This window comes from Python bivittatus, unplaced genomic scaffold (assembly GCF_059951505.1).
Source record: "Python bivittatus isolate LINGU-HERP-01145 unplaced genomic scaffold, Pbiv_v1 ctg000020_np1212, whole genome shotgun sequence".
NCBI classification, from domain to species: Eukaryota; Metazoa; Chordata; class Lepidosauria; order Squamata; family Pythonidae; genus Python; species Python bivittatus.
Window position 1 is genome coordinate 44,304,486 of NW_028277030.1, and position 26,586 is coordinate 44,331,071.

The window sequence follows — 26,586 nt, forward strand, 5'->3', positions numbered from 1 at the left end:
CATTTCTTCTCAGATCTTTCACAGCCATACATTACCACTAAAAAGACTGCTATTTGAACTACAGTATTTTGTTCTCATATACAAATCATGCAATAAAAAGTTATTTTAAGTTTGTCATTGCATTTTCATAGGATTAATCCTCTTCACTTCTCCAGCATACTGTCCATCTTTAATATTCTTGAGTCCAAGGGAGAAAAACTTTTTATCACCTTTATTTTGTTCACCATTATCTATATGTTCATACTTGATATTCCTTTTGTTGTTTTAATATTTATAATTAATCCAGATCATTACTTTCCATTTTTTACTTTCATAATGAAATTGTCTAATTATTTTGTCTTTAATTTCAGCCAAAAAAGACCTTTTTCGATTCACCCTTCCCAATAATAGAGAGATATCCAGTTAAATGTTATAATTCTTTGTCTCTTTAGAGTCATTAGGTACAAATCATTGCATGACTAATGCATAAAATGCCTAGTCTTACATGTGCTGAGAGCAGAGAGTTAAACCATTAAAAGTTCAAGTTTAGTTCATGTTCATTATGTATGTACGTATAATATCCAGGCTTGGGTTCACATCAGACACTCACTTGGATCAGTATCATCTTTGGCCAGATTTTAAAGTATAAAATGTTTTACTTTATTCTAAATTAAAATATAGCATTTTCCCAGTAATTTACTAATTGCATGATATATGCTATATATTTATTTAAAACTTTGAAAAAAGAATAATCCCAGAACTATCAAACTCTTGACATTACAACTGAATGAATTTCATTCACCAAATACTTATTTCACTTTGGTAAACAAAATAAGAAGAGAACACAGGGTTAGCTCACTGCTCCTAGCAAAAAGGAACAGACCAAGTGCAAAATGCTAGCATCCCACCATCTTCCCATTTCTAATAGTCCATGCAATTCAGCTTACTCCAAAAAGAATATACTAGAACTGAGGAAAACACAGAAAGATAACCCAAATGGCCAAACTCAAGAAACATACTTCACTACAGAAAATCTCAACAATATGTCTAAGTTCTTCTTTCCCACCAAAGTAATACCTGCTTTTCAGACACTTCTGTGAAGTTGGCTGACAGTAGGTTGAAGAAATGCATTCCAAAGTTATGCTCCTGAGCCACAAATGGCTATAGCAAAAAGCTGTGTTTTAAGGCTGTGTCCTATGCCAGTTACCTGGGGAAAATGTCCATTTACATGAATGAGGTTTCTGCTCTAAGTAGACAATGGATAAGTATTATTAGAGGATGACATAAACTCCTGGTGAATATCGAGAAGCAGTACATCTTGAGGTACTAGATATCAGGGTCAAGCAACAGGGGATGTCTATCACCTCCATGCCTGTTAGATGCCAGATGCATCTGGATGGCCATTGTTGAAAGTAGGATGCTAAGGGTATTTAATCTCTATGGTTTTACCAAGCAAGGCAGCTTCTTATTATCAATTGTATTGAAGCCCAAATTAAACATAATGTTGAGCATGCACAAAATTATCTCTATGCTATATTATGTACCTGGCATCTTGTTTAATCTGAACCCCTTCACTTGCACTTACAGCACAGTACAACAGGGAACTCTGAACCAAGTTCATGCTGCTTACATTGGAGTTGAGGGTGTAGACTAATTTGGAAGCCAGATTATGGAAAAGCGTGTTTTTGTGTGGCTCAAATTCAGCTGAGATCTCAGATAAGGGAATTTGTTAAAAAACCGAGTGGAAGTTAATATGTTTTCAGTCCTTACTTGGACTAAAGGACTAGATCACAGACACTGAAAGACCACATGAGAGACATTTCTGGTCAATCTCCAAGCCAAACATATTCCCTACTCCATTTTCAAGAATGAATTGAGGGAATATATGACAGGATCCATTTTTATCACTCACAATCTGTGTATAAATGCTCCAAAAAGTCAGAAGATGCTGAACTCTGAAAGCCTCCTCACCATTTTCTCCAGTCAAACAGCTGGAGCTATTGCTTTTGCAGATTAATTAACTGAAGGATAACTGTCTATATGGATGGAAATAGAAGTTAGCTATCCAGAGGTTAGTTGGCTAAGACTCTCATATCACATCCCCATAACCTTCTCTTCCCTGGAGCAAATGTGCAGCTTTATACCCAGGAAAAGGGTTTGTTAGCACTTTTAATCACATCAATGTTCAAGCTGCATAGAAACATTCTGTCTCAAGATTGCCTACAGGAGATGGAAGGAACAAAACTGATCTCAATTCAGCATCTTGAGACAGATTAGAACCTAGCAACATGAGCAGTGCCCTGCTAGATCGGACCCCTGGCCTACCTAGTCCAGCAATCTGTTCCCATAGTGGCCAACCAGCTGCACAAGGAAGTCTACTAGTCTCGCAGCAGGTGGCCTTCAGAGGCAGTCGCACTGATGGTTCACAGGGCCAAAGTAAAAAGAAACTAAACTTATCTTAGGAGGAAAATCAGGCTCACTCTGGGTTTTACTGATTTTCACTGATTACTTAATACTATAATGGTGCTATTAGTGCAGTTTGGTCAGCAAACGAACTCTTTTAAGAATGTTTTGAAGTTATTACCTGAAAAGTAAAACATTAATTCAAAATGTTGTCATATATGTATTACAGCCAGATTTCAACATGAAAAGGGGAAAGGGGCAACATCAAAATTCTTTTTTGGGGGGATAAGGAATGAGTTAAGGAATCAAAGCAATAAAGAAATGTTTGCAAAAACTATTCTCTCTTCAAGTGCCATTAATGAGCATCTTACACAATGTTCTGGCATAGTTTTGAATGACAGAAATCCCATAAAGTTTTTTGTTGCATCTCTTGAAATAAAGGAAGCAGCTCTGACATGTAAAGTCTGCACAAAACTTTCTATCTTGTATCAGTAAAGAATCAGGCCTTAATTTTCATTCCATATGGAATGTTCATAAATGATTTGGAAGCTAACACCCAGGTCAGCATTTCTCAAGCTACCTTGACTCTCTCAAGTCAAACACATTGTTTTAGTGGTTTAAAAGAAAAAAGAAAGCTTTAAGCTAGAGATCTGAGCACAGCCCTGAAGTATGACATTCATTTCACTATTTAAATAATTATATTTGAGGGACAAAACAGATTATCAGATTATCAGATTATAACTCTTCTGATTGAATTAAGTGCCATCAGTAGGTATCTTAGTGCTAATTTCAGAAGATTAAAGATTCAATCAAGTTCCCCAGCTTGAGGGAATTTTACTGCTGTTTAGAGTAGCAAGAAATTCTGATCAAGCTATTCCAAAGTTGGAATTTACATAATATTCTTCGCGTCCTTTTTCCATAAACCTTTTAAACATTTCCACAAAGAAACAAGATGTTTAATTAACTAGTTTTTGTAGGGTGTTGAGGAAAAAAGATAGAAGAAGCAGTGAGAAAAATTGTGTGTCGTTCAGGGTTGAGCTGTCTGGTTCTTGGTGTTCAGAAAACATCAGAACCCAATACAGACAAAAATATTTTTTAGAATGACCCATTTTATGTACATGTAGAGCCATCCTTCTTCCTTCACAAGGTTCAAGGCAGTATATATGGATGGGTAGGAATGTCCCTAAACTATTGTTCCTTTGGCCCTGACCAGATTTAGACCTTCTAATGATTATAACCTTCTCTCAGCCTTAAGTTCTGCCCCAAATCTGTCTGAGTAGGAGGAAAAATGTGAATGTGTATATGTATATATATGTGTGTGTGTATAGTGTGTGTATGTATATATAAAACAAAATATATATGCTGATATTCTTTCAGTCCTGCAGAATTAGAAGCATTTAAAGTGCCATTTAAGAATGAATCCAGCTGGAACTTAATTTATTTTCTTTGAATCAATGCTGAGAAACATTCCCTGTTTTAAAGCAATGCACTCTTTTACTGACTTTCAAATACCCTGCTGATTTCCCCAATAGCCTCTATCATATAACAGAGAATGCTTAGGGAAGCCAAATCATTTCAGCATTTCAGTTGCATGACAAGAATTGATCAGTACAGTACAGAGTTTGGGGGAGGTCAGCAAAAGGCTTTAGATGAAAACTTTTCACAAGAGTCAATGTGAAACGGAAGACTTCATTCCCAGGAAACATGCCAGTTCAAGCATCTGCACGTCCAAAGAAAGTTCAAAACTTTCTAAGTAAAACCAAAGTCTCCCAGATATGATGCTACAAGATATCTTCCCGATCAGCTCAGCAGAACAGAAAAACTAACTTTTTAAAAGCTGCAGGGCTGTTTTGCCCTATCCCCTTTAACAAGCACCTCTCTGTCCTTCCCACTGCAATGTGCAGCGGCTTCCAGCTGATTCTTCCCACCAAGCAAACTCCCTAACCCCCATGCCTGCACAGAATCAAAGGTGCACTGACAGGCAGCAACCCTTCGGAAAACAAGCACGCAACACCAGCAATATGCAGCTTTCTTACCTTCTTAGGCTGAGCAGCCCTTTCTACTCGCCTTCCCTTGCAAGAGTGGGCTTGTGCCCAGGCCCTGCTCAGTCCCTGCTCTCCAGGGAATTAGCCATCGCATTCCAGCCATGTCATCAGAACAATGAAAGGTGAATGTTGTGCAAAACAGCCTGGGACCACTTACTGGTGATGTCATCCCTCCCTTATACAGCTCATTATTGTGCAGATTTAACTTTGGGCAGTGGGGGTGGGGGTGGAGCCTTTCTACTTAGGGAAGCAAGGGAGAATGTTGGCTAGGGAAAGGTTTAGCAAAAAGAGGGGGAAAATACAACAGAAGTGTATTCTCCCACCCCCCCTTGCTTTCCAAACTCATTGAACTCCAGCTAGTTCTATTTAACATATGTTTAAGCAGCAATCACTCTCCTTTCAGAATCAACATGAGGTAGAATCATACAACATAAAACAAACCATTATTCAGCTATAAAGGTTCCTAAAAGCAGCACAAGGCAGAATGGAATTTGCATAATCCCCTACAGTTGTGAAAAAACACCCTTTTTTTAATAATAGATAATGCTTTCTTCAAAAAGTATCATAACAGCTATGCATCAGTGATCCATGGCTTGAATAAAATCACATTATCTTGTTTATAAAGCAGGGATAAAACTGGCTTCATTCATTTATGGCTAACCAGTTTCAGAATGTATAGTTTTCATTTTGTAGTTAAAAATGACAGCCACCGAATGTGCTATGGTGTGCCTTGAAGAGGCAGCAGTAAGATAACATTTGGTCTCACAGAATTGTTCTCCAAATAATGTGTATTGTACAAGATCAACTACATCCACACTTTGATGAAAACCAACCCCTCAGCAGCTAAATGTGTTGATTAAATAAATACTACTTTTGGCTGAGATTGCTGGGATTTGTAGTTCCATCATATCTGGAAGGCCATTGATTTCCCTACCCATAAATTCACCAAACCAGCAACTCAGATGTGTTTTTCCCAGGCAAGAATAAGTGAGCTATCATTGAATCCACCTGAAGAAATTTTGAAATGCAATCACTTTAAGTTAGGGCTTTTTTTTTTTTATCCCTGGCATCCTTGGTATTTAACTGTGCAATAGGAAGAAATCTAGCAAATCAGTGTCACTGTTTTTCTGTGATAGGATAGTGTTATTTATTTGGTTTCCCCAATATTTATTATCACTTCTTCTATGCCACGGTCTCAGCAGGGGACAGCACCTAGCTGACCTTGGCTGATCTCTAAAAGATCAGCAAACTTCATTAGTACTGGGATAGAAGTAGGAGACCTACTCCATAGGAGACCATGACCAAGGGATGTACATTAGATGGGGAAGTTGAAAAGGACATCACAGAAGAAGCAGTAGCAGACTTCTTCTATACTGTGGTCAAAAAGATATACACTGATTTGTCCATGGGTCACCAGGAATGGTGCTACCTTGATTACCTAAATTCCAAAGCAGAGTCTGGCATGTTCCATGGAGAACAGTTACCCATGGAAACACAGAAGAAAAACCAACCAGTCCTTGGAATTAGCTTTTGCTTAAAAGTGTACATCATGCAAAGAACAAATCCTAACCATTCCTAAATAGGCCACTGAAGGCTTTTTGTGATTAAGCTGACCTATGGGCAGAGATGAGGGTTCTCCACAATTAGGATCCTTCTACCTAGCTAAGAATGGATATGAAAGAATTCTAAGAAGCCATTTGTGATGTACTGTACTTTCCTGGGCAGTATGGCATGCATGCGTTTTACTTAAAGGGAGTGGGGGAGGGGGGAGAAACCCGCCTGTTTCCAATAGAAATAAACTGCATTAGTTCTATTATGCCTCTTGGGAAACCATTCAATAAAGAGAAATCTAACGTATCCTTGAAAAGGAATATAGTGGGGGTGGTGGATTGCAAGCTGTGTTGATCCCCAGCTATACAATTTATACTACTTACATCATATTCCCTAACTGAGTCAACTTCAGCTGAACAATTGGCTTTAGTCATCAACCATTGCTTTTATAGAAAACAGGTCACACTCCAGGCAGATATTATGAAACGTTGTATTATCCCTCAAGGATTCCCTCATCTATGAACTGATGGGTTGAGGTTCTCTTCTTCCCAACACCCCCTTAATTTTTCACTATTTGAATTTATTGGTTATCTTCCTAATGTTTATTTATTGCTTCTTATGGAGTGTTTATCAAAGTATTCTTTTTGACCAAAGAGAATTGACCAAAGAGAGTTCAGGCTTTTCATAAAACAGCACCAGACAATAATGGGGATAACCTTTCAGAGTTTGATACTGTTTCATTCCTCTTCCTCCATCAAGCAAAGTAATTTAGTTGTCTGACAGAGAATGCTCTCTTAAAAAACATTAAAAGGCTATAGTTCTATACACAAAATAGCATTTACTTTTAAGTTGGCAATTACATACCCAATTGGGAGTGAATTTCTCAAGATAACATTGACCAGTCTCAACTTTGGAGCAGAGATTCATTAACTAAAACCCATCATTTTTAAAAAATGTGACTTTCTAGTTCCACAAATGGTTCTACACTTTAACAGAATAATTAAAAATAGTATTTTGATGCTGAATCTAAGTATCTGTAGCTTTTGTTGAGAATGCAAAAGACCACACAGCTGCCTATTTTATACCCCATTCTGTTTGTCATTTTCTCATATTGACTGAAAAGAAAATATAGTATAAATGTTTAAGTGAATTCTGCATTTTGCTGGCCCTGGAAGCAAGATTGCCATTTATCCAAGGACTTTCTGTAATAACAAAATTGCAGTAAAACAGTGCAATAATCTATAAAATTCATCCCAAAAATGTTTTGCAGTGCCAATAAAACGTACTGTGATACAATTTCAGATTGCAACTACAGATACTGCCAAACATAATTTCTTGACAGATCTTGCCAGCATGACCAAAGATGAGAGGTGTTGGGAGTTGCAGTTCAACAACATCTGGAGGACTCCATCTCCAAACTACACAATTTACTTAAGTAGGGCAGCAAAATAGCTTGGCCTGTCCTTCATTGTAAAGTATTCACATACCTGTTTCTTCAGGTCATCATTTCAAACATGTATTAGGTCAGCAGTAAAGCCTCCACAAATTGCTGAATTACAATTTCCAGTGTCCCTCCCTTTTCCAGGCTGGCTAGAAATGTTGGCATTAGAAGTTCAACAACATCTAATAGGCCTCAGGTTGCCCACCCCTGTTAAAACTTCAAGACCATGAGCAACAGTGTTATTTTTAATATATTCTGAGATACTTACTGAAGTCTATTTTCAGATAGGCAAAACATGGGCCAGGATGAGTGACCTGTTCCTCTTACAAGGAAGTGATGATTTTAATTTCTCTGTGTTTTCTATACCCACATTATAGGCAGGCAGGCAGGCAGGCAGGCAGGCAGGCAGACAGGCAGGCAGGCAGGCAGGCAACTGTCTCTATCCATGAAATGGGAGACTGCATTAGTTGTATTTCTGGTTATTAAGCCACTGTTAAAGCTATAGGAGATTTTTGCTTAGAAAGAATGAGCTGCTTACAAGACTGTCTGCACACCTTCCATCAGTTGGGAAGATATTGGCTGGATTCCAACCTTACAGTATACCTACACTGAAAATGATCCCAGCTCTAAAGATAAACCCTCCCTCAAGTTGGGCTCTACTCACAGTGACTCCATACTGTTATTGTTGACAACAATACAGAAATAGTTTGCCAGTGTGGTCTTCTTCCAGGATGTTTTTTAAAGAACTTTCCAGTTCAGTCTACAGCCCTAAGTTGCTTTATAGTCCTCCATTAAGTCTGACCACCCTTAGTTTTTTTCACAGCTGAGGGGGGCAAGATGATCTCCCATTACTTTTGCATATTTATTTATTTATTTATTTATTTATGTATGATGTATTTAACCTTGACCTTGTCTTGGAAATAAATATTTTGAAAATAGGTATTGACCAAATCCAAAAACCACAGTATGCTTGACTTTGATATATGAATCCAAATGATCAACTCCAATAAACTGTTTTGAGGCTGTGACTTGCTACCTATGGCTTTTTTTCAGTCTAGATTTCATGAGGTTGCAGCTATTCAGTTATTTGTTGTCGCTCTTGCCAGATGTTGTGTTGACATGTTATTCTAAACCATGGCTTGATTTATGGTTAGTGGAATAAGCCATAGTGGCAAAATTAACACATAAGGCTAAGTTATAAATAATGGTTTATTGGCCCCAATGGTTAAATTTACACATCACACTAAGCCAAACCAAAACACACATTATGGTTTAGAATCATGTTTCTTGAATAAATCACAGTTCATTGAGCTCACAAAACCTACTGAACATGATTTGCACATATGCTAAGCCAGAACTAAACAAAGCACATTATGACTGAGCATGGTGTGTGAACCTGTCTTAATGATGATCTGAGATTACAGCCATAATCCTATACCTACTTACTTTAGAATAAGATACACTGAGCTCAGTGACACTTATTTCTGAGGAGACTCATAGAAGGTTATACTATATGAGAAGTTATTCTGAGATTTTTTGTTGCCAGCTTCTAAATGTTCATCACAGAAATTTAAAAAAACACATATAAATGCTTTCTTTACAAAGAAAACTGCCCTGATCCAAATTCAGCCTAATTTTTATAGATACAATACTTTTCTTTGCCTAGAACATTTTAGTTTTAAGTAAGAAATTGACTATATTGTTGAAATCCTGAGACAAAGGAAATAAATCTTGTCCAGATTTTTTAAATTTATACACACACACACACATATACATACGTACACACACACACATGGCAGAAACTCAGAGCAGTATAAAAGAAGAATTAGTGTTTTGCCCAAACTATCAGAAAGTTACACTGCTTTTCCTCTATTTCTGTTCATATCAACTTTTGTTATAGATGTATGGTGAGATCAAAATTAATTACAATGCCATGGATTCACATAGTATCTACTTTGCTATGCCCAACTCTTCTTCTGGATTATGCTTTGGAATTAAAGGAGAAAAAGAAATAAGCAAAATAAGAGAACTTTAAATCTTAAACAAGTATAGGTAAAAAGACTTCTTCAAACATTTTTTTCTTAAAGAACATCAACCCCTTAACTAATTTAAGTAATCATTTTTGAATATCTAGTGAAAGCACCAGGAAAAACATAGGAGCTTTTTAGTAGCCTCTGCAACCCAGTGGCTACCAAGACTGTAGGAACTGGACTACTAATAGCCAGATGACCACTAGATGACAGCAAAGAAAAAAAAATCTAGTAGAGATAAACCATTTAGCAGTTAGCTGGATTGTTGTAGCCTATAGACTGTTATAACTAACTTCTAGAAACATCTAACCATTGTCATGCCAATATAACCGTTATAAGGACAAGCTTTATATCACTTAAGCAGTGGCTGGGCCATGCTGAAGACACTATAAGGGCCTTTTCTCACTTGTACCTAACCACAAGAACGTCATGCTCTGACATCATTAGGGCTACCAGACCTGGGCCGCCAAGAGCCGCTAACCTTACTTTTGTCTTATCACCAACCCAGGAGTGAGAAAGCCTTATTATATTACAGTAGTATTTTCCCACTTATTTCAACATTATCCAAGAGCTGCCTCAAGATACATAACATCTCTTAGGCTTTGTTAGCCATTATCTTGAAGGGAAGTCAGGTGATCACAATAACTTGAAAAATAGACAATAGATGCAGGCTAGAGATTGACCACGGGGACAGCAATTTTCTCCCGATTCAAGGATGGTGTGTAGCATTTCAACTCAGCTTTGGGGAAAGGCCCTAAGTGTGTTGTGGGAAAATTGCCACTGGGCTGAAAGGGTAATACAGGACCTTTCAATAGGAATCAGATAGATGTTAAAAGCCAAAAAGATGTGGGGATATAGATATAGAAATTGGTGATTTTTCTTCCATTTCCTATTAGCTAAGGGATTTCTGTTCTTGAATGGATAAAAGGAGTTTTGATTTGAAATGGATGAATGTTTCCAAAAGTGGAGAATCTACAAATGTTCTTCTTCGTAGCAACTTTTACAACAGCTTTCATTGTAATTGTATTCTGCACCAATTTCTACATCCAAGGACTCTCCATCATGCCACCCAGTAATGTAACTTGGAACAGATAAGGGTTCAAGATCAGCCACATTTTTTTCTTCCCTCTTTTTCTTCCCTGAAGTTCCCTGACGAAGACTTGAAAGGAGCAAAAATATGACGGCTAGAAATTCATGATAACAAAGGAAAGCACATTCTTTTCTGTGCTTAAATAATAATCCTTTAATTATTTGAGAAAATTCTCCCCCTCCCCCGCCCCTTATTTCTTTCACCATCACAATCTGAAACTAAGTTTTCAAAATTGGTTGTGACATGACAGTATGAAGACCAGCAGTCAAAAGTAACAGCTTAATACCTAGAATACTTCATGAGCTTGGCTTAAATCTCAGCTTGTTTATTTTGGTAAGCATCAGCTAGAAAACAGAAGATAGTTGGTAGCCTTTTTTCCCCTGGTTCCCTTACTTTTTTTAAAAAAAATGTCTATTTAAATCATACACAGCATGCACTACCCCAGGGTGATAATTTCTGCTTCAGCTTTCGGTGCTCTTGATGAGTTGCAGATGGCTTTCCTGCACAGGTGATGTGGCCCCAGATTGACATCACCAGGGGAGCAGCCAAGCCGCATCCAAGCGCCAGAATGACTGAAGCAGCGTGGAATGTATTAGCACAGGCTCCGGAGAAACTCGCCAATTCTTACGCTGCTGGGGGTGCTGGGATGGAGGGGGAAGGGCAGAAGATGCTGTTGGGAGAGGGAAAGCAAGTTTTATAGAAGAGAGAAGTGGGGGCCTGGGAATTCCCTAGGGTCCTTGATGAAGATCTCGCATTTTCAGAGGAGTAGAATTCAGCAGAGTGGTTGCTACAAAGCCCAAATTTAGCAGGCTAGTGCTGAAGCAGACTAACAAGGATTTTTCCCCCCTTCAGTTCTGTATTGGAAGAAATCAATCAGTGTTTTGCTATTCTCAGGATCCAGCTGTTTTAAGTAAAGACCAGAGCTTCAGGGACAATGAGCTAATGAAACTGCAAGCTGTGATTTTTAACCTATGAAGAGAAATTTCAGGCTAAAGTTAATTCTAGGAGTACTTTTAACATTTTTGATGTTTAAAAAAAACAGATGCACGAAAGGTGAGATTTTCTCTGCCCAATTCTTGGTTTAGGAGACTGCAGCAAATGCATCCAAGCCACTTTAAAACCAGTCTTTATTTCCCACCAATCCATGTGTCAAATGCAAGCATGCAGTAATACTGTACTGTTATCCATACATATTAAGGTATGCTATTAAATTGAGATAATACAAGTCACTTCATACCTCCTTCCTTTCTATTCAGGATTTAAGTATCAAAGAAGCACTGCTGGAAGCTCTTATATACATGCAGGATGGTGTCAAAGTGTGCATGAAATTAAAATCCCTAAAAATTATGCACTATTATGTTTGTACTTCATAAGAATTGTTTATAGACTTGACTGCACGTAAGAACTGCTTGACTTATGTGCCAGCTAATGTGGATACATTAATAGGGTTCACACATTTCTAAGCTATAAAGTGGTTTGCTTTACTCTGCCATTGCATGGTTTCTGGTTGACAGTGGTATATACAGTCAGGTCCAGAAATATTGGGACATCGACACAATTCTAACATCTTTGGCTCTATACAGCACCACAATGGATTTGGAATGAAACAAACACAATGTGCTTTAACTGCAGACTGTCAGCTTTAATTTGAGGGTATGTACATCCAACTCAGGTGAATGGTGTAGGAATTACAACAGTTTGCATATGTGCCTCCCACTTGTTAAGGGACCAAAAGTAATGGGACAGAATAATAATCATAAATCAAACTTTCCCTTTTTAATACTTGGTTGCAAATCCATTGCAGTCAATCACAGCCTGAAGCCTGGAACGCATAGACATCACCAGACACTGGGTTTCATCCCTGGTGATGCTCTGCCAGGCCTCTACTGCAACTGTCTTCAGTTCCTGCTTGTTCTTGGGGCATTTTCCCTTCAGTTTTGTCTTCAGCAAGTGAAATGCATGCTCAATGGGATTCAGGTCAGCTGATTGACTTGGCCATTGCATAACATTCCACTTCTGTCCCTTCAAAAACTCTTTGGTTGCTTTTGCAGTATGCTTTGGGTCATTGTCCATCTGTACTGTGAAGTGCCGTCCAATGAGTTCTGCAGCATTTGGCTGAACATGAGCAGATAATATTGCCCAAAACACTGCAGAATTCATCCTGCTGCTTTTGTCAGCAGTCACATCATCAATAAATATAAGAGAACCAGTTCCATTGGCAGCCATACATGCCTACGCCATGACACTACCACCACCATGCTTCACTGATGAGGTGGTATGCTTAGGATCATGAGCAGTTCCTTTCCTTCTCCATACTCTTCTCTTCCCATCACTCTGGTACAAGTTGATCTTGGTCTCATCTGTCCATAGGATGTTGTTCCAGAACTGTGAAGGCTTTTTTAGATGTTGTTTGGCAAACTCTAATCTGGCCTTCCTGTTTTTGAGGCTCACCAATGGTTTACATCTTGTGGTGAACCCTCTGTATTCACTCTGGTGAAATCTTCTTTTGATTGTTGACTTTGACACACATACACCTACCTCCTGGAGAGTGTTCTTGATCTGGCCAACTGTTGTGAAGGGTGTTTCTTCACCAGGGAAAGGATTCTTCGGTCATCCACCACAGTTGTTTTCCGTTGTCTCCCGGGTCTTTGGGTGTTGCTGAGCTCACCGGTGCGTTCCTTCTTTTTGAGAATGTTCCAAACAGTTGTTTTGGCCACACCTAATGTTCTTGCTATCTCTCTGATGGGTTTGTTTTGTTTCTTCAGCCTAATGATGGCTTGCTTCACTGATAGTGACAGCTCTTTGGATCTCATCTTGAGAGTTGACAGCAACAGATTCCAAATGCAAATAGCACACTTGAAATGAACTCTGGGCCTTTTATCTGCACATTGTAATTGGGGTACTGAGGGAATATCACACACCTGGCCATGGAACAGCTGAGAAGCCAATTGTCCCATTACTTTTGGTCCCTTAACAAGTGGGGGGCACATATGCAAACTGTTGTAATTCCTACACCGTTCACCTGAGTTGGATGTACATACGCTCAAATTAAAGCTGACAGTCTGCAGTTAAGGCACATTGTGTTTGTTTCATTCCAAATCCATTGTGGTGGTGTGTAGAGCCCAAGATGTTAGAATTGTGTCGATGTCCCAATACTTCTGGACCTGACTGTAACTTCATTAACTACAGAGTAGTTTATTCAATAACCTATGGTTAGGTGTTAAAAAAATGCATTGTGTTGCTCCAAAATATTAGATCAAGATATACTCTATGCAAGAGCTTATACAAAGTAAACAAATCAGAAATAAATTTATAGAACTATAGAAACTGGTCATGGAGCATTTTCATCTTCCTGGATCTTCTGTGTCAATCACCTATAAAACAGTCCAGTTTTAAGGAGGTCCATATAAGTATGACATTTCTCAAAGCCTGATATATATATATATATATATATATATATATATATATATATATATATAAAGTTATTCCTCTTATTATCAAATATCATCTTCCCTAGTTATAATTTTTCAATGGTTAGGTGTTATTTCAACTAAATTAACAAATCCAGAATAAGAAACGTATATTATTAAGGCATTTATTTATTTATTTATTTGTTAAAACATAATAGACTTAAAAGCTATGTACACTGAAAAGGTGGGGTTAAAGTGAATTTTCTTTCAAACTTTCAATCTTTCAAAGGACTGTATCTACTATTAGGAAGCTATTCTGAATATCTGCAGAGTATTTAAAATTTGATCTGATTCCAAATAATATGTGGAACTGGGTAGCTGATATCTGATGGCATTTAATAGAGGCCTTTTGAATTAATAGGACTAAAGAGTATAAAAGACACATAAATAATAAGAAAAGCCATGGAGGATGGCACATGTTTTCAGACACTCTGTCTTCCCATAATGCCAATGACTTTTCACTAATGAATGCAAACAAAGCCATCAAGTCTGTTTTGGTATTGAAGCAAAACATCTAGAAATGCATGTGTTCTTGTCACAGAATTCTTGTGCATTGGAGCATATTTGGAGGCGCAAACAGTTCATGTGGAATACTGGGGGGGGGGTACATTTAACTGAGATGGTAACACTGCAACACACCACAGATACCCCTGTGACTTCACACTGAGTTTAGCCTGAGGAGGCTGAGCTACACTACCAATCTTAAACTCACATGCTGCTTCTTTGGAGCAGCTATAAGAATGGTGGTGTACTTTTTCCTTTCCATTTTTCATTGACCGCTCCTTGTGATCAGTCAAACATAGCAAACTGTGATTATTTCTAACAATTTGTTAGAAAATAATTCCTAACAACAATCCAATTTTAAACTATTTTTAAAGTATTATAATTTATATATTACTATTGTATTTATAATATGATATATAAAATATGTATAATATTATAAAGTATGAAATACTTTTAAGCTATTATGAAAATAGCTTGCAGCTATATCAGAGAAGGAGAGTGGGAGTGTGTGAACCAGAGACTAACTTCTGGTCATCTTCATTAGGCTGAATCACAGTTTAGAGCCACTAGATGGGGGGGCAAACCAATTCAGGAAAGTAGTCCGTTACTTCCATCTAGTGGTCATCCAACTTTTTGCAGCCCAAATATAGTATGCCTAGAAAAGAAGCCAAAAGGTATCCGAATGCAAGATACACTTCACATTCAAATCACACAATTGCATTTTATATTTGATTGTTTTAATTAAAATTTTGCAAAAGTGGACATTTTCAGATATTTGCTTCAACACTGAAACAGACTCAATGGTTTTGCTTGCTTATAAATTATAATTAATTTAACTACTAAATTAATTCTGCATTCTGGATTTGCAATAGTTTCCACTATGTGGGTTGGGTTCACATATATCACAGCTAGACTAAATATGATTGCCCATTCATAGGAATCTCTTGATGTTGCGATTCTGATAAGGACTAGGGATTTCTAACAGAGAGCTGTTGGTAACTTTCATCCAATACTTCTTCTAATTCATTGGGGGAAATTATGATTTGTTGTATAAAATAAATATAAGTAAATGTCAGTGGCAACAGTACCTGGCTGATCTTTTCTCGCTTGGAAGCTAAGCAGCTTAAGACCTGGTTAGTACTTGGATGGAAGAATTCCAGAGAATACCACAACTGCAGGTTTGATCAGGAAGTTGAAACAAACATTCCAGAATAAGGCAGTGGCAAACTAAATCCATCTTGTTGCTAAGAAAACTATATGAATGTCCCCATGAAGACAAGCTCAATGCAATGAAGACTTTATCTAACAGAGTAGGTATGTCCTCAAAATATAAGTACAAATATTAGGAACTCTCTCATTAAGCTGTCATGGCAACTCCTTTAACAATGAATAATAATATTAATATTACTTTTGTCTATTTAGATTGACTTATCTTGTTTCCAGTGGATCTGTGCCATCTGAACTCTTCTTTTGAATGGTCAAACTGATTTCAGGTCATTCTTTGGTACATCCCAATGAAAATAATCTTTTGAAGATATTAGATACAGTACTTCCAGTCTTTCTAAACATAGTTTTAAAACCCCAGGGACTGATTCAGGCGGTTTTGACTCTCTGCAGATCTACATGGCTATGGGGATGCTGCAGATTTGTTTACATGCTTATGAGTCTACCAAGTTCATGGACAACTAGCAGCCAATCAGCCTTTGGTATTGCTGGCAATAATGGTGCACAGAGAACTATCAGCAATCAGAACTTACTTGCCCGCCAGTTACTCAAGACCTTATCCCAACCTCTCAGGTCTGTTCCCAAACAGCCATATGTTTCCCCCCCTCACAACAATAAAAGAAAATAAATTATTCGTATTTTCCTAGGTTTCTGTTCTCACTCTGATGGTAAACCTCCAAACTCTTAATATGGGTATACTGGCAATTTTGCACGTTGACTTCTCCTAATCATGACAAGAAGGATCCCAGGAGGTGGGGCAAACCATCAATCTCCTCCAGTAAGAGCACAGATCACATCTTCCAGCTTTAGGCTGCAATTCTTCGCCAGTTCTGAAGCAGCATTTGCTGACCTGAAACAGTATTTTCTCATCTGCAAGTACCACAGTATTGACACAGGAGCATATCAAAACAACTTGTAATTGCAAGACCCCACTTACAACTTCATACAACCAAAAGAGGCTCACATTGTTCCAGGATTAGGAGCATGCTTTGATCTCAAAGTTTTCACTACTCAATTTAAATATATGTTAATTTATTTTTTAAATGTTTGCAAAAGTCTAATGATTGAGATAAGCCGGTATATACATCAAATTTGTGTTTGCATAAATCAGTCCCAAAAGACTGAGATTTGGATTTAATGGTACCAGGAAGCTGATACTAAATTGGAATGGGCAGGAAGGTTTCATAGATAGTGAGATTAATATATGGAAAAATATTTTTGATATGCTAAACCATTTCTTCCCTTATAATGCTGTAGATCTGCAAGAAAAAAAAAGCCAGGTAAAAGAACCTCACTTCCTATCAAATTAACTTTTGAAATGCAGATCTCATCCAAGAGAGTATGTTTGAAGCTCACCGTTCACGCTCCTGTTCCAGGAGATTGGTAAAGTCGTCACTTTTGTTCATGTAATCAGTATGTTTATGCTTCTCATTTTCCAGCTCGTAAACTGTGCGTCGATGGCATTTTTCTGCCAAAAGAAGCTGCTCAAGCATACGCCGATATGTTTCTTTCTGCTTTTCTTCTAGTCTGTCCAGCTGGTTTATTGAAACACAAAATGGGTGGTGTTAAATAGATCACTGACTGACTTTAATCTATCCAACAAGGAACTTGTCTTACTGAAAGGACATGGACTCAGTTACTGTTTCTAGTATTTGGATGAGCTAACTCCTGAGGAAAGAAGTTCACATTTTGGTTACATCAAGCTATCTGAGGAATGAGTTTTGCCGGTTTGGAGCTTGGTGAGAGATGGTGGCCAGAAAAGAGGAGGAAAGGGAATATTCTCATCAAGGTTTGAAGTAAATGTTCATTTGTGAATTCATTCCATGCAGTTTGCACATTAATCTCATGCTTAAAAAGGCATCCATAGGAATCTCATTTTGTTTCTACTTTATGAGCAGAGTGAGTGACTGACCTCAAAGCATTCAGCAAGCTCCACTGTCCTCAGTCATTTGGAAGGAACTTGAACTTAGGTCACCCCAGTCCTAGGTAAACACCTAAACCCCTCTATATTACCCTGGCTTATGATTTCTCAGCCACTGCTTCAATTTGAGGAATCTGATCAGATTCTAAATGGTTGTGAGGAAACCTCTTAATTACTGTTCTAATGAAAATTGACAAGAATCACAAGAACACAACCTGAAAATAATCATGTCAGGGAATAAGCACATAGATGCCCTCAGCCAAACCAGCTTGGTATTTATGAACAGCTGTGGAACAGAGAAGCTCTGTTAATTTCTTGCTTGCTGGAGCAGATTCAACCAGCTTCCTAAAACCGCATGCAGATGTCACTGTGGTTTGCTTAGTGTTGCATTGGGCCTGTATACAGGAATGTATAATTGCTAACTTTCCAGTATCCCTAGTTTCAACTTCAGAGCTAGAGAAATGCAATCCTGTGCAGGTTTCCTGAGAAGTGAAATTACAGTGACCAGTAGGATATTTCCCTGGAAGCTCTGTAGGGTTGGCATTTTACAATCTGCTTTTTAGATTTCTGATATTAATACTCTGTAATGATACCTCAGGCAAATAACAAAATGCAAGTTGAAGAAAAACTTTCAAAAGACACTCTGATTTTCAGTTCTGAAAATAACCTGAAAGGTGCTTACCTCTGAAATGGGCTTCTCATAAACATCTTCTCCTATTGATTTCTCTTTGGACAGAAGAGCATCTCTATGCAATATTCTGAGGACGTTCTCAGGGGCCGCAGAGCCATAGTGTGCCTCCAGGATTTCGGGTCTGATTTTCTCTGTCTTCAGCATATGGATCACATCTTCTCTAGCCTGCAAGTTTACACTTCAATATTATTACCATTCCTACCATTAAGTCAATATTGTCATGAAATGGTAGCATTCTTTGTTGCTCTAATATTATCAACACAGTTCTGTGCTCTAAAGTGCATCTATTGAATTAGTAAGAGTTACCAGATGTTAGGTAATACAGTACAAAGTTTCTTGATTCCTTCCCTATGAAGCCCCACATAGAAAAGATGACAAGATTAGGACAGAGGGAAGATTCTGGGTTCTTCCTTTTACAAGGAGACAAGATGAGGGAGGTCTCCAAAAATGTGAATGGGGTAAAGACAACATTTTATCCTAGAACTGAAATTCATGGTCACCAACTTAAAATTCATTGGCAGTTGATCTGGAGGACTGCTTCGAACAGGACATAGTCAACCTACAGTATGCATGTATCTCCATGATACATTTCCACAAAATGTGGGAATGGTTTAAGAAGGTTTTTAAATGAGATCCCAGTAAATATATCCAGTTCATGTTAAGACAGTAACTCCCACAATCCCAGCCAGTATGGCCAAAAAGTAAAACTCTGAAAGGGGGAGTCTCAAGACTGGAGAGTGAGAAAGACTGGAATAAAACAAATCTAGAGGGTAGATTTACTGACAGCTGACAACTATAATAGGGAAATGAAACTCCATATTGAAAGGCCCTATATCTCTCAGTTACTGTCTTGGGGCAAACAATAAAAGATGGCTATCCTATTGTGCCATGCTTATTTTGCATGTGTTTGTGCATGCGACTTTAAACCAAAGGTTTAGTATTTCAGATTTTCAACTCAAACTGTATTAAAATTTAACAACAGAAATAACAGAAATAAAAAACTGGAGGAACCAAAAACTCAAGTAACAGTAAAATGCAGATGATAAAAAGGCTTGCCTTAGCTGCCCTCTTAAAACAGGCAAGCTGTAGAACTGCAAAGCTGTTTCCAAAAGGTTATTTGACAGGGTCAGTTTATAGCAGGACTGGTATAAGAGTAGCACCAGGATTTTTTTTTTTTGGTCCCTATATCTTAAAAGGCAGGAAGAAGACAGTGGGCTCTTCCCCCTCTCTTCTCCTGGCAATGTGCTTTCTTCCTATCCTTGAGATGGGGTAAAACATGTTGCTTGGTTAATATTCCCCTGATCTGACCCTGGGGGAAAAAGTGGTTGCCAGGGAAGGTCTCATCTCTCTGGCAACTATGGGAGAAACGGCCACAAAGCCATAGAGCCCCATGGCCAAGTGGGAGGGAGTGTATATCTGTGGGCCAATTGCAGCCTGCAGGCCACCAACCTTCTTCAGGGTCCTCCCCTTCCATGCAGTACAGGATGGTCATTAGAGGATGGCTTCTTCTGTTTCCCAATGGACAAATCCTTGATCCAGCTTCAGCCTGCCTCAGTGGCAGGCTGGCCCCTAGGTGGAGGACATGTTTAGAGATCTCAAGGAAATGGTGAATTAGTGAGATGGCTGCATTGCCTATACCATCAAATCATCTCTGCTAGTTTATTGATAGTAACACTGATGGATGTTTTTAATTGTAGAATGTTTTAAATATTTATTTTATGATTTGTTTTTTTATTGTACAACTCCTAGAGTCATGTTTTGTGAGATGGGAGGCTTTATAAATATGATGGATGGATGGATGGATGGATGGATGGATGGATGGATGGATGGATGGATACATGGATGGATGATGGATGGATGGATACATACATACATACATACATACATACATATTCTCAACAAAAGATAAGCAGGGCATCTGGTGCTGGGGCAAGGAAGGTACATGGATGGGCCCACTACCTTAGTACCCTAGAACTAGAAAAGGTAAATACCAGTATCTTGACTTCAGCCAAGGCAAAGACTGTCAACTAAAAGAATTAATAAACTATTTTTGTTTGTTTAAAGGAGGAGTGCCTTCCAAGCCTGGTGCAGCCCTATAGAACTCCTCCAAAAGTAGCCTCCATATTATACTTTTTAAGGTGACAGAAGGGGAACAAACAAATCTGTATTTAATTTAATTTATGACACATCTGGTTTCTTGTCCTGGCACCCTTTACTCTGTAGCAACATGGTCCCCTTCCCATCACACAAGGGACTTTAAGAAGATGGTTAAGACCTGGGTCTCTCCTGGGGCTTTGGACCAGGATGAGTAGAGCCTCCACTTTAAGACATACTTCGGCCCTGATCACCATTTTATCACTTAGTAAGTTTTAATAATATGTGATGTTTTTGTATTTGTTGGGTCTGATTTTCTTTCTTTCTTTTGTATGCTGTCCAGAATCACACTGTCTGAGTTGGGTGAGCATATAAAAGGAAGGAAGGAAGGCTCTCAAGTTGAAAAAAGTTATATACCCTTGTTTAAAGTATTTATACCCCACTCTTTACCTTGAGAGTCTCCCAGAAAACTTGGAAATTTAAAAAAACAGATGTGGCATATAAGGAAAGGAAAAGGAGACTGCAAGGAAAAATAAAAAAAGACCATTCAGACAGCAGTTTTTCATGGCTCATAAGGACTGTATTGGCTGTTTATACTGGACTGCTCAGGGCTGCCCAGATGACACTGTTGCTCCAGAGCAGATGGTATTGTTGTGCTTCCTCACAGGGTAATTAGTCTTAGTAACCTCTCTGAGGAGGAAGAAAAGGCCCAGCCTTGCTATTAACAGCAGCAACAAAAAGATATGGTAATACTGTTCCTTCTCTTCATCAGATGACTGACAAACAGATTTGGTGGCTGGATCCTGAACTAAATGTAGTTTTTACACATCCTTCAAAACCAGCCCCAGGCATGGTTATGAATTTCCAGAGATAATTGTTCGTTATAAAAGGAATGCTAAACTGGTTAAACCTTTAGCCTGATCCAGTAACCAGACCTTACAATCTAAAATAGTCTTCCCCAACCTGCATGCCTTTCAGAAATGTGGATTTCAAATCCAAGAAGGTTCAGTAATGGCCATACTGGTTGGACAACTGGAGGGCACCCAGGTCAGGCTTGCAATTAGCATGCCATGCTTTTGGCCTGCATAGGATGCTGCTAAAAAGTTCCAGTTTCAGCTGAAAGAACAGAAGCAGGACATCCAGTGCCTTAATTATAAGCACGACTATAAACATTCTGATTAAATCATGATTTTCTGCCCTGGATTAAAGCAAACTCTTGTTGGTTAATTTATTTGCAATCCATTGTAACAAGGTCACAAAGCCGATATGTTTCTTTTTCTTAAAAAAATAAATTATTGACTTTCAGTCACCAACATCTATGTTTTCTAACTAGTTGATGCGCTGTATAAATAATGTCCTCCATGAAATAATTAGGAATTTATTAAGTGTTATTCTTATATCCTCCATGATACACACCTAAGAATACAGTCTATAACCATAAGCACCATTAAATAGACAATCATAAGTTTACTAAGTCCATGTTTTTGTTGTGAATTATTCTAACATGTCAAATCCTAATTCATGCACTCTGAATTACTTGGTCAATTTATTAATAGCGTAACAGCTGCTGTGTAACAGGATCAGAAATAAGATAAGGTCATAGGTTTCCTCTCCTCACCACAATGCAGTGCGATCATCAGCTCAATGGCCCAATTTCTATATTCCAAAGGACTTTTCACACTGGCTTAACAAAGAGCATGAGCACAACCCCATAACGAGTTTCTAAAGGAATCAAGAACTCTTTTCAGATAATCACGATAACCAAATATACTGAAATGGGGAGCAAAAAGTGCAGCCTATCAGCACTCCTGGTGTTATTCCCAGGGCTTCCAAGAGTGTGTGGTGCCCCCCAATTTGCCCCCTTCTTGTATTCTGAAGGATTTTTAAGAGTGAAATGGGCACCCTCAGGCCCCCAAATTACAGCCACTTTGGGACCTATTGAAACTGCTTTTGGAGTGTGGCCTTCGATATGCCATGAAAAGCCCAGTGAAAGTGAGGTATGCTAGAATATCCTTTTGACCCAAAGAAGAAACTCCTCCCAGTTTCTTAAACATCTTTCTTAGTTATCAATCTACCTGGGAACACGATTCAATGTAGCTTTGAGAAACTGACTGAAGAGGCCCCATTTCCCCCCCCCCCCAATTTTATGGAATGGAAGGAATTCAAAAGGAGGCCTATCTCTCCCTTTTCTCAAACAACAACAAGCCTCCCACCCTTGGTAGCTGTCTGAAGTGGCAAGACTCTTGGCAGCCTTCCTTTCTCATTTCAAATAGAATCGTCCTGATGCTGTGTCCTTCCTTTTCTCCTCAGGGGCATGAATGAAAAGGAAAGATTGTTACCTCCATCTCTATCATAGAGCATTTTTGCTGAAGAAATTGCCAGGCTACTGAAGTGATCTGGCCACTAAGTCAAGCAGCAACAAATGACATTTTATTATTGGGGGGGGGGAGGAAAATAAATCCACTGGTCACCATGCCTTTAATCATAAGCTGACTATGAATTAGAATTCACTCTAACCCAGGTAAAGAGCACTCAATTCCTGGTGGCTTCATGGACATGTCCATGCAGTTTTTAGGGGAATTAAGTAGTAGCTTGCTATTGCCTTCCCCCAAGATGTGTTTTCAACTTCCCAGTCTAATCTATAGTTTGAGACTTCCTGGGGGTCTCCCATCTAATTTTTTTTCAGGTCACCTAAAATTCCTGTTAGAGGATAGGCCCACCAAAGTGTGTGAGATGCAGGATGGGGACAATATCAACCTAGCCTGGTCCAAAGTGCTGCTGCTTTCTTTTAGAGATGTGCATACTAGTCAGAACAGAAGCTTCCAACAAATGGTTGTGCTAGCTGGATATTTTGGGAGTTACTATCCAATACATCTGGGAGGCAGTCATATACAGTAGGATTAGATATGTGTCCCTTCTCATTCAAAGCAGACATCAACTAACCATTCCATGTGGTATTAATAGAACTACTGTAGTGCCCAAAGCAGCAATTGTTGAACAATTGTGCATCAGTTTCTGGGACTGCCTATCTCCAATTATTTTTGCCCATCCCACAGGTTTGCCTGAGACAGGTGTGCTCCAGGTTCCCTACTTGAGGCAATGTCATCTGATGAGACCTAGGAGGCATGCCTTTTCTAATGCAGTACTTGCCCTCTTTGGAACAAGCTCCCCCCCCCCCCCGAGATCCAGATCACCCCAGCCCATTTAGCCTTCAGGAAATCTTGAAAAACTTGGCTTTTCCCCTGGGCATTGGGCCAGGACAAAAGATGAGCTTGTCTTCTGGGAGGTGGAGGGTATAATGGGGGAGCCCCAGCTTTATGTTGTTAAAATGTTGGCATATAGATTTTTTTTTATATTGTATGGTTTTATTGTAATATTATTTGGGGATTTTTTAATTAAATGTACACCACCTGGGGACATAATTAGTGAGTTGGGTGGCTATATAAATCTCCTAAATAAATAAATGGGTCCCTTGTTACACTTATCATAATCCCTATTCAAATGAGAGACCAGCTAGCTTTTGTGCACCATTCTAGTTTAACAGTATTCATCAGTTCCATCTTTCAAGAACACAGTTTGGACTAGCAGTTTGGACTTTGATTCATTTCTTCAGGTAAATTTTGTTTAGTGAACACTAGACACCTCAGATAATGTTTAAGAAGGGTTGGTTAAAATCACTTCTCTCTTGGACTTGCAATTCAGAAACTGGAACATTAACTCATGAGCTTTAGGCTTATGCTACTAATATTGTGCCTCAGATTGAAATTCACAAGACTGTCAACATGTATATTTTGGCTGTATTCCCACCACTTGGAATTTATCAAAATATCAATAATTGCTGAGGGTGGCCCTAAACATTATATAACACTAGAAGGAAGCAGTTACAATTGATTTGCAGAAGTGGATTGCTGATATCTGTGGCTTAATACAGCATAAAAAATCCAGCTATTGTAAATCTCTTCAGGGACTTTTAAATTAAAAGCTCCTTTTCCCACAAATTGGTGATTTTAAAAGAAGTCACAAACTTGTTACTCAGAACTCAAGCAAGAGAAGAACCTGTCTGACTAGTTCAGTGAATTGAACTCGATTACCCATCTCCCATTTGCTGACTGGTGCTTCTGTAACAGTAGCTAATAAAATTTGATGTCCAAAAGGCAGGATGTTGTACTGAGCTGTCCATTCATCTAAAGCAAGAATCTGTTGAATGTTCCTTCCTTTTATAGTATATATTAATGGTGCCTCCATGGGTCTGAGAATACCACTTCGCTCTGCCCACCTCTGGTCCCTGCAAATGTTCGGTCCACAAACGTTGATAGTAGTAATGATGCAGAGAAGTAGCATTTTACACCCCATGCTTTGAAAGAGATCCAATGGACCCTGAAAGACATCTGCCTCCTATTGCTGCCTGCCTACGCAGCTTTGGTTCTGCTTTATTGCCAGAGAGTTACATAGATGATGTCACTTCTGTCTAAAGAGAACACGCCACCCGAGCTCTGAGCTGACATAATTCATTATCTGTGGTCTGGTCCAAGGATACTGAATTCCCATGACAAGGAATTAAAGTTACTCTGTTTGAAGTTGGAAGGGTTGAAAGATACCACTTCTCGTTTTCCTGACACTGAAAAGCGGCTTTGTTCTGTGCTGTTATCAGACAAAGGGAGGGCTGCTAAAGCCCACGATTCCAAGATCCTTGGCAGTACAAGAAGCAAACTCAAAAGGTCACTGTAGATTGTGTACACAGATCGAAATGTGTTGTGATATATCTTGCATGCTTTAGGAATTAGCACATCATAGTGGGTAAATCAGCTGACATGAGGGAAGCTGTAGCTGGCTATTATAAATGTGCCCATGGACAAATTTAGCCATCTGTAGATTCTATTATCAGTGACTAGGATGACTGAAGGTAAACAGAACAGCCCAATGCTCTTATTCCCCAATTACTGAAGGCTCACAAATGACAAGATTTTTCTTGGTGCCTGTGGGGTGTCCCTTGGATATATTAAAGCTGATTGGGCATTCTGGGAGTTGTAGAGGTAATACATCATTCCCATGCTGGCTGGGAATCCTGGGAGTTATAGTCCTAAGATATCTTGTAGGTATTTAGGATATCTTGTATTGTGCTTTTTACAGTATTCTGCTTTTGCCTCCTCCAGCCCCCTCCCGCAAAAAAAGAGTTGCAAGGAAGTAGGGACTCTCATCTCCCTCTCAGGAATGTGAGCAGAATCAGGGGAATGGAGAGAGAAGCAATATGTTTTGATCATTCCAGACATCTGCATGCAGATGGCTGATTTCCACTTGGATTTTAAGCGAAATCACTGAAAAAGGATGGAACTCTGCTGCTTACCTTTTCCTAGCAACCCATTTTAAAACTGTTCTCTTCCTACAGAAAGAATCACTTAATCTGAAAACAGGTCTCAAGGAGTGGAGAAGCACCATTGCTTCCCCTTCCTTGCAACAATACTGTTGAATTTACAGTGGACATGGTCTCCCCCATTCTTCCCCCTCTCTGCATTTAATTTGCAAAGTCCCGTTATGCAGTTGATTTCTGATAAAAATGTAACCAATTAGGAATTACTGTATATTCTTTCGATAGCATCTCTTGAATCATCCAGCATTTTTTTAAATTCAAAGTTGATTAAATGATACAAAACCTAGAAAAATACAGGGACTTCAACATAGAATAATTCACAATACAGAATTTGTTCCATTTTAACCATTAGGTGGAGCATGAAGCCCAAAATCTTAAACAATTTTCATTTGAAGATTTCATTAAAAGTAAGGTTTTGCATCTGACCTCATTAAAATGAGTGCTGAGCGGGTAAGATATATATATTGTTTAAAAAAGAAATTTCATTCCGTTTTTCAAGTCTGATATATTAAGACAAGGAAAGAACAGCGCACTGATTTAGGAACAGTATTGCCATTATAAACCAGATTGCATCTTAATGTATTTATATATTTTGGCACTCACCAGAGTGTTAGACATGTTCTATAAGAAAAAATATATAACATAGTAAGTATAAACATTGGCCCATATATTTCTGATTCTTCTGCCAATTATTTTGAGTGGGTAGGGTTCAATTTTAAGGAGCTTTAAGGAACAAAATAGGGTGTCTTAGACTCTGCCTTCCTTCAATCATGGC

The 26,586-nt window shown here is 38.6% G+C and overlaps 1 protein-coding gene across 3 annotated transcripts in view; it reads right to left on the bottom strand.

The window, feature by feature from the left end:
* FILIP1 (filamin A interacting protein 1) overlaps positions 1–26,586 on the bottom strand; it is an 87,863-nt gene that overhangs the window by 22,076 nt on the left and 39,201 nt on the right. For all 3 annotated transcript variants that reach the window (XM_025165893.2, XM_007426956.4, XM_007426957.4), the window contains exons 3-4: positions 18,341–18,514; positions 17,094–17,272 (exon numbers count right to left, since the gene is read on the bottom strand). In XM_025165893.2, the coding sequence (XP_025021661.1) occupies positions 17,094–17,272; positions 18,341–18,514 (353 nt within the window). The remainder of the gene's footprint in view (positions 1–17,093; positions 17,273–18,340; positions 18,515–26,586) is intronic.